A 9,226-nucleotide genomic window follows, 5' to 3' on the forward strand; every position below is an offset into this window, starting at 1 on the left:
TTCACAAAGTTGAGGGTTAAGATGTTTGACAATATTTTCTTTCTATAGTGAGCAGGTGAGCGGAAGATTTTCTGTCCAGACACAGGATAATAAATTAGTCCAATCTAGGCTACAGTGAAGTTTTAACTCCGTTTAAGTCAACCAAAATGCTGCAAAGAACATGCTAATCACTCGGATACAAAACATTAAAAACCTATATATATTTTTTTTGCCTTTAGAGCTGTGCAGAGAATTCTTTGTACACAAAAGATTACCCCCAGAGACACAAATTCCCGCTTAAATGTTTTCTAAATTTCTATTAAAGCCACAGTTTTTGTACAAATAGTTGCTTCACATATACTGGAAGGTAAACTACCATTCCAGGGGCCTCTATTCACAAAGCATTTTTACGGGGAGGCAAACGAGACTGATGTTTGTTTGGTCGTGGGGCGAGGCTTCATCCACGTCAAATGAAAGGTCTTCTTCATGACGGGTTAGTGGGCAACCCCCGCCAAAAACAAAAGAAATCACAACTTAGCAGTGAAAGTTTGTCAACGTTGCAGAAAATATTGTACTTTAGCAAAATAATTTTCATTTAATTGTTTTGTTTTTTTCTGAAAAAGGAACCTATTGGCTAACAAAGAAGAGATTGCTGTGGGTTAATTACCAACGAGTGTGCTTTCAGGGTCTCCAAAGTAATGTTGCTCACACATTTCACAATATTGAGGAAAACATTTAGCATATGACAACGAAGCAAACACGTGTACGCAGGTAGCTGTCTCATTAACGTGCCGGTGGTGCACATTTTGTCACTTCAACACAGATCACCTTTCCAGAGGGGACGCTCTCATCAGCTGGCTTCCCATTGTTGCCCGCTGATATTCACAAACTAACACTGGCTTCTTACTGGGATTGACTCCAAAAATCCTCATCGGAGCACTCCTACTCCTACTTTTAATTCTTTTTTTGAGGGGGGGGTAAGTAACAAATGTTGTAGCACTTTGGTTGACTTTATAAAACCTCAAAGCACTTCTCTATCAAAGCCCTGGGAATTATCACCAAAACAAATCTGTATATATTTTAAAAGGAGCCAACTGGAAAAGATGATTTGAACAAGGGGCATTCATCGTTGAAAAAGGCTTTGTGAATATGGCCCCTGCATTTTTTCTACACAACACTCCAGATGATGAACGCTGTTTCTCTTTCTTTTTTTTCTTTTTTTTTTTAAGGAAAGCAAAAAAAAATCCCCTTGGTGTGACTCTGGGCTCACTGTGTTTGGTAGCCAGTCATGTTGTAGTTAGGCAGGTTGGACATCACTTGGCCGGGTGGAGCGGCAGCCTGGGCAGATGGAGAGCCAAACCCTCCCATCCAGGCTTGAGACTGCGGCTGCCTGCGAGGTCGTCGGCACAACCGTCAGTTAGCAACGAGGACGACCGGCAAAATAAAACACAGCTGTTGCGTGATTCTAAAAGCAAGGAGGTGAAACTCACTCGACTCCGTATCCCTGCTGGTTCCACGACTGGCCATACATGTTGTAAGAGGGAACCTGCCATCCGTTGGTCATGTACTGGCCGTACTGCTGCTGGGGCTGCTGCTGCTGTTGCTGCTGCTGCTGCTGCTGCTGCTGTTGTTGGGGCGGCGGCTGCTGCTGTTGCTGCTGCTGTTGCTGCTGCTGCTGCTGCGGAGGGTTCCCGTAGACCTGGTTCCACTGCCCCCACTGGTTGTACTCAAACTGGGTGAGACGGGGGAAAGAAAATTAGGAAAAATGGTTTAAGCGGCAACTCTACACATCACATCCACCCATGGATTATTTAGGAAGAACTGAAGAAATATATATATATATATACATATTTTCACAGATTAATTTTTAGAATTTCTTGAGGTACAACTCAGGGTTCCTACAGGTTTCTTCAAATTAAATTCAAGTCTTTTTAAGACCAAGCATATCAAAAATGAATACCTGTTTCTCGGCCCTACCAGCAAAGAAAAATTAAATCCTTGAATTTCAGAACAATTATTTACTCTACAATAGGGCTGCAACTAACGACTATTTTAATAGTCGACGAGTCACCCGACTATTGAAACGATTAGTCGACTAATTGGATAATTATTAAATTCTTCTTAAATTTAGCATGAGGCTGCTTTAATTGTGTGGCAAATGATAATAAACAAATGAAAGATGGGTACTTAAAAAAAAGAAAATACATATTTTATTCAACTTTGCGGCTGGTTCATAAAAAAATGACCAATTGACAGGTACGGTGCTCAATCCGTAGTCATAAATCCATAAATAAGTTAAGTTAAGAATAGTATGTGTTTCACATAGTTTGACCTGCTTTGTTACCAATGAACATTAGAAATAATTTTTACATTGTATTGAAATCTTTTAATTGAAAATGTATATATTTACACAACAATCAATAAAGTGCAGGATGGATGGCTTTTACAGAAGAATTAAATAAATAAAGCTGAAAAGAACAAGCGATCCTGATTCACAGCCCTGCCACAAATACACCCTGAAACTGTTTTGCATATGTGCTTTCAGTTTTGTGTTTCTGAGCATACTTGTGTATGGGGACAGTCCAATATAATAATGGTTGATTGCAGCAGTGCGCCCTCCATTACCTGTGGTGAACTCTTTGCCATGTCGGGAGATTCTTTGCCCCAGAAACACTTGGTTGCGTGTCCCTCGATGATCGTCCCATTGACTGAAACGATGGCGTGGGCGGCGCTGTCATGGGAGGAAAACCTTCAAAAGAAAACGGTCAGAAGCTCAATCGCACTCGTCAGAGCAACATTATAACAACTTTATCAAAATATCAATGATAGAAAAAAAAAAACACAACCTAGAAGACCGTCGTCATAATAATCACGGAGTCGTGAGATGCGCTTGCGCTGACATCTAGTGGCCAAACGCTGCAACAGACCCGAAGCCTCACCTGATGAACGAGTATCCCTTCTCTGGGAAAACACGGATTTCCATTATTTGACCAAAAGGCGAGAAGGTTTGCCGCATCAGGTGGTCTGAAAGAATCAAAGAGGAGACATTTAGCCACGGCGGCAGCGTGTTTAACAGGCAGACGTACGTGCAGAACGTGAACATGCCTGAGAGTCCTGACTGGATCCCTCCGCAGTACACGGTGCAGTTCTGAGGGCTGGACTGATTCACCACATCATCAAACCTCAGCTGCTTTGAGCCGTCTGAAAGGAAAAAAAACAAAACAAAACAAATTAATTCCCACGTAGGTATGTCAATGTTGGTCCGAGTACAAAATGATTTCTGAGCTGCAGGAGCCAACTGACAAATAATCCACAGCAGGTTAAAGGGGGAGTTCACCCCAAAACTGCCATGTCACCGATTTACCATGAAGAAACTTTGATTCTGGTGCCACCTTTTAGGTGAAATATAAACTATGTGTGATTTTTCACAAGCGTCCTTAATGTGGGCATCAAGCCAATAACAAATCAATACAGGGCCAGTATTGCCAATGCCGATTGGTCTAAAAGTATTATCAAAGAATTCTTGTGATTTTTAAATGTTTTTTTTTTTTTTACTTGTTGATTATCAATGATCAAAAACCCAGGACTGATTTTACCCGTTTTTGTCAACACCATTCAATAGCTTTTGCGCCTGTGCTGAGTTGAGGATTTAAAAAAAAATCCTGCGGTGAATTATCGCCAAAATCATTTCAAGAAATTTGGAAAAACCGCTACTGCTACCCAGGAGTGGAGCGAGACGAGCAGACTTACTGTCCTGGGAACTCTTGGGCGCCGGGGGTTTGCGCGTGGCCCAGTTGGTCCGGATCTGTCGTCCTCTGAGCCACTGTCCATTCATGTTTAAGATGGCATTTTCCGCATCCTGCGAGTCCAATCAGAAACAATTCATTCTCTGGGGAGTGACGAATGCGTTCGTTGGGGGATAAATACTACCCAAAATATATGTTCAGAGTCCTAAAAGCTCTACGGCTTTAGCAAACGATGAGGTGATTAAAGTTACGCTGACTAGAGGGACTAAAAATGAATTCAGGTAGGAGAGTAAACAGAAAATAGAAATAACCTTCAGTCTGTGTTCTTGCACTGGAGTCTTACCAGTTTGTTGTAGAAGGACACAAATCCATACCCCTTTGACTTTCCTGTTGCCGTGTCCTTCACAACACGAGCGTCCCTGCAGGCAAGATTGAGAACTGTTTCAAGGCACACGCGTGCGAGCAGGCGTTTTTTAACTAAATAAGGAACCACGCAAAAAAAATTAATAAAAAACTAACAAAAAAAAGACTGAATAGTGAATCCTGTCCTAGGTTATAATGTTGATTAGCTACGGTGACCCTGACCTGAGCGCTGACTTGCACTAAAACGTCAAAGCAAAAAAACTTGAAACAAAAAAGCAAAGACAAACACATGCAAGCCTACAGAGCTACGTATAAATGAGTTTGAGACGAGCTAAAGGATCCTTGCCACTAGAGCGCCACCTACGCTTCATTCTTCTCAAAGCTATCCTGCTCATTGAAATCATTTAAAGGAACCAGTTATGTGGATTACCATGCAAAGCTTTTTTTTTTTTTTTTTTTTAAATCTTTAGTCGGTGCTCTTCCTACAGGTACAGAAATACAGAAAATATCAAAAAGAGAAAAAAGGAATTAAAAGGCATACATGGCCTGTTAACAGATTTCTGTATTTTCCCTGGTCAATTCTTTACCACCAAAGTGGAGTATGGAGTTTGAGGGAGCTGCAAATTTTGAGAAATCGACATTTCAGAAGTTTTGAAGGAGAATCATTGCACTACAAAAACAGCACTGAGCAAATCAAAACCAGACAGTTTTTAGCAGAGGTTTTAGAGGAACAAGTAGAGTACTTTAAATTAATGTTAATCTAAGCTAGATCATGGTAACATCATGGCATCTACAAATAGACATGAAGAGAATGGAATAAATAGAGAGAAAAAACTACATCTGAGTCTCCCGAGTGCACAGTTCCTTGCTGTTAGCCTTCAGGCTCCTGTCCAATCATGAGCATTTCTGCAAAAATAACCAAAGTGCTATTACTTGACTGAGCCCCACAGCTAAAAGCTTTTCAGGTTCATACACACAGCTTACATTTAGCTGACAGTTTTACTTACCACAAGCTAGTAACACCAGAAAAGCAACAGCTCAAAAACTTAAGGATTAGAACAGATGGCCACACGAGAAGGAGCCGCAGGCAAAGTGGTGAGTGGGGAGTGAGTCATTGAAAGGGGCAATACGCGATTTTCCTCATTGTCAGCGTATGGTAACAGTGTGGTAAATGAAATGGTGGTGTTTGTTCCAGGGTGGTGCGCCGCATCACACCCCCTATCTGTCCACTGATATCAAGCCCTTTCTGTCTGTGTATGAAACGAGTCAATACACGTGAATCTTTGCTTCCTCTGCCCTATGGAGACAGCCGCCCTGCAGTCTTTAATAGCAGGAAGGGCCACAACTGATAGCATTGCCCTTGGAAACGCCACATGGTGACAGAGTTCTGGTAAAGGAAGCCGACTTAAGCTAGCGTTAGCATATCACTTGGAACATTATGTATTATATATCTTCACTCTATGTGTTCCTTGCTTGTGCAGAAGATGAGGGAAGAGGCCATGCTTTGGTTTACACGCTGCGCTCAGCTACGCCCTCTGGCTGTGGAAAACAAAATCGCGTATTGCCGCTTTAACAGCCCCACCCCCACCCAACCTATTAGTGCTATCAGAAAAAAAAATGGCTGGAAAAGGGTCAATCCAGTTTGTTTCATTATATTCATATCATGTATCTCATACCAGCCATCAATTATGTTTTGCATGTGTAAATGCACGTTGTAATATTAGTTAGTTAGAAACATTCTGCCGTGGCAGAGCTTCAAACTTTGTGTGGTATCATTAAAACTAGCATGGGGTACGATGTGTTGATATTTATCCGTCATGATCCAAGTTCAGTAAGTTCAAGTAACTACTCAAGTATAAAGTTGTGTATTGTGATTATGGTCATTCCAATAACATGGCTGATGTTTATACGATGTGGAAGACCGGCAACATGACGAAAGGCCCCAGTGAAGCCGCTTCAGACACGGACAAACTGCTGACTTTAATGTCTGGGTGAAACGCAGCGCATGCCGAGTGGTGTTTACTGCTGGGAAATAAGGAGAGAGCAAAAACTGCGGACCAAAACAAAGCCATGTTGCATTTGGCTCCGTCTCCGACAACTGCAGGGTTTCACTGAGCAGCGAGACTTTTCATAAAGCTGCTCTGAAAAAGCCTGAAGCCCGGTGTGAACGCGCACGGCCAACATGTGTTAACTTATTAACCCTGGGGTTTGTTTTTGTTTGTTTTTTTAACATGTATATATGAATGTGTAAGGCCATAGAACACTTAATTCATAGACGCTGCACCAAGTACTAATGTGACGTAACGCAACCTCTCTCACAACATTCAAAACCCATTGGTTTCCAGGTCAGTGCACAGTAATCTTTCTTCAGAGTCCTTTCTTTAGTCCCAGTGCAAAACAAACAAACAAACAAACAAACACACTTTATAAACCAAAAAGGAAAAACCATCGAGGTTCAACGTTTGCCCTCGTGTTTCCAATTTTGACAATCCACAATTTTTTTCATTTTTGTACATTTGTAAATGTAAATAGCCCCTGTATGCATTTAAACATTGCCGTACATTATTCCTGCAACGGATTCATTATAATTCTGCCCATGAATAAAGCAACTTAAAAAACAAACAAACCAAACCACAACCTTGTGCGGGGCTGTACGCAAAGATTCCAGGAAATGAGAACTTACGAGATTTTTCCAAAGGGTGCAAACGCAGCCTTGACATCCTCAGTCGTGATATCAGGGCTCAGATCTCCGACAAACACATGGAAGTGATCTGAAGTGACAGAGGAGCAACGCGGCGTTTATGACCAACAGGATTTGAGTAGCAAATAAATAAAAAAGAAAAAGAAATCAGTGGTCGGCACTTACTGGATGTGTCTTTCTTCTGGCTACTCGGAGTAGAGGCCCAATTTACTTTTACCTCCTGGAAAACAAGAGTTCAAAAGAGACGATTGGAAAGTTTGTCATGGTGACCTCAGGCCGGTCCCAGAAACAGGAACACGTCCAGACACCAGAAAGTCTCAGTGGACGGTGAAACTCAATGTGTTTGAGATGTTTGGGAGGTCAGGTTCCCTACCTTTCCCAATATCTTCCTGCCATTCATGGCTGCAACAGCTGCAGCAGCATCCTTACGTTCACAGAACTCCACAAAGCAATACGGATCATTGCTCGTATGCTGTGGGGGACAAACATTAAGACCAGCATTTGAAAGGTTGTTCTCACCTCCAAAATGAATCGGTTCCGAATATTTTTTAAACATTTTTTTATTTTTTTAATGTCAGACTTTAAAAAGTGTCTTGTGTTTTTTTTTCTTCCTTTTTTCAATGTTAAAACGTCTTATTGACTATGACTAAAAGCCAAGATTTCTCTTTTATCTGAAAGAACAAAGACACACAAACACATATTTCAGTTTTGGACTTCAAATATTTTACAAAACATTTTAACAAACCTGAAGTCTTCACAACATTTTCACTCACATACAAACATGGACTGTCGCACGTGGTTAACAGCCCTGCTTGTTTAATAAGCGTATAACGCAGAAACAATGGAGGTGCCGTCGGTGGCCATTATTAATGTTTTAGAAGTGAATGATTCAAAGCCGTGGCAATGTAATCTAAAAACAAACATGTCAATCTTACCTCTGTTATCATCTTGCAACTTTTGCAAGGTCCTATTTGGGTGAAGAGTTGAAGAATCAGGATTTCTGTTACATCCCTCGAGAGGTTTCCAACATACCTGAGGTTAGGGTTCGGGAGACAAAGGCGATTCGTTAACAGAAATCGGATAACGTTAGTGGGATCTTACGGCAATGCGGTTAAGTCACTTTCATAAAGACACAAAATGAGCTTATTTCTGGAGTCAACATTTCCTGGTGGATACCGGTGATGAGTTATCAAAATTAGGCTACGTTGTTATGTTAGCTAGCCTGCCTGAGTTAGAAGAAAGGCGCAATCTGACCTGGCGTTTACCTCCGCGTAAATGTAACATACACACGAACTAAACCATTGAAAACATTTTTCAGATATCTTTTATATTACATTGGATTCAACTTAGATACGTGTTCTGCTTGAACGTGGACTATCTACAAAGCGCTAACGCTAAATGCAGGGTCACTGAAAGTTAGCTAACACTAGAATAGCCACTGAGTCTCAGCATCGCGAAGGACAGGCCTAACTAATATTAATCCTCGTGGAACGACAAAGAAATTACTTACAGAGTCCTGGACTGGCTTTCGTCGTCCATGGTCGATGGCGAGTCACCTAAGGAGCAACCGAGAGCAACTAGGGAGATGGCTAACGTTGACGACGCCGAGGTGTGCGTTCAACTACAATAACTAAGCTAGGTAACTAGCTCGGAGGCTAGCTGACCAAGAACAATACGTCACAAGAGTCTACGGAGTCTGCGCCGGCCGTCGCGAGAAGCTTGGGGGATGTCTCATAAGAAACGTCGTTTCAAGTCGAATCGTTTGAGCTAACGCGTCATGTATCGTTAGGTTAACTGAAGGAAGTGCCCAATAAACGCTAAAATTGAATGAATTAAACTGTTATCCGAGGCAGCACTCTGGGGAAGTGGATCTGCTTTTACTTTGAAGTTGAACTCAAGGGTGCGCTTACTTTGATCACCAGTATTCGACGGCGGAGACTACACCGAAACCTGACGTGGCTTGTTTTCCCCAGCAAATCATGAATTGTATTACAGTGTCCTGTACTAAAATAAGGAAAGTTTCATTACCAGATTGTCCGAACAGGCTTAAAAATCACTAATTATCATTTATTCTTGTCCTATTATCTTTCTCTTGATTTATTCTCATTACATTAGAATTCTTTTTTTTTAACACTCTATTTTAAATCTTAGACCAAACTTAAATGAGGATTATTGTGTAATTAAAACGGAGAAACTAATTTGAATTAAAGACTATAATAAGAAAAACTAAACCACATCGTGTTAGGCAGTATACAGTATACAGTCGTGCATGGGAACTGTCAGTTATGATGAGGAGCACGTGTATTAATTGGAACATGTGAGCAGGACATGCTTGACCACACCATGAGACTAGTGATAAGAATCACTGACTATAATGCAATTCTGACTTTGTTCTGTCCACTATTATCACTATTAGGAGTATGTGACACATTTATAG

At 41.3% G+C, this 9,226-nt stretch overlaps 1 protein-coding gene across 1 annotated transcript; it reads right to left on the reverse strand.

Annotated features, from left to right (window-relative positions):
• Positions 1-954: 954 nt before the first annotated feature.
• Positions 955-8,658, reverse strand: tial1 (TIA1 cytotoxic granule-associated RNA binding protein-like 1). The gene is made up of 12 exons (XM_076019101.1): positions 8,300-8,658; positions 7,725-7,821; positions 7,163-7,261; positions 6,955-7,009; positions 6,772-6,859; positions 4,069-4,144; positions 3,730-3,838; positions 3,085-3,180; positions 2,919-3,003; positions 2,605-2,728; positions 1,470-1,711; positions 955-1,369 (listed from the first exon to the last, which is right to left on the reverse strand). The coding sequence occupies exons 1-12, from the start codon at positions 8,326-8,328 to the stop codon at positions 1,246-1,248; spliced, it is 1,224 nt and encodes a 407-aa protein (XP_075875216.1). The 5' UTR covers positions 8,329-8,658; the 3' UTR covers positions 955-1,245.
• Positions 8,659-9,226: the final 568 nt, after the last annotated feature.

This window comes from Nelusetta ayraudi, unplaced genomic scaffold, assembly GCF_046127955.1.
Source record: "Nelusetta ayraudi isolate G7.1 ecotype Tasmania unplaced genomic scaffold, CSIRO-AGI_Nayr_v1 ptg000008l, whole genome shotgun sequence".
Taxonomy (NCBI): Eukaryota; Metazoa; Chordata; class Actinopteri; order Tetraodontiformes; family Monacanthidae; genus Nelusetta; species Nelusetta ayraudi.

Bases quoted from the DNA above. Each gene is read 5' to 3' on its own strand.
- tial1 (XM_076019101.1), bottom strand. From the start codon at position 8,328: ATGGACGACGAAAGCCAGTCCAGGACTCT. The intron at 6,860-6,954 runs GTAAGTGCCGAC...CTGTCACTTCAG, and splicing joins CCAGAAGAAAGACACATCCA to ATCACTTCCATGTGTTTGTC. The intron at 1,712-2,604 runs GTAATGGAGGGC...CGTCTCACCCAG, and splicing joins TGGCAAAGAGTTCACCACAG to TTTGAGTACAACCAGTGGGG.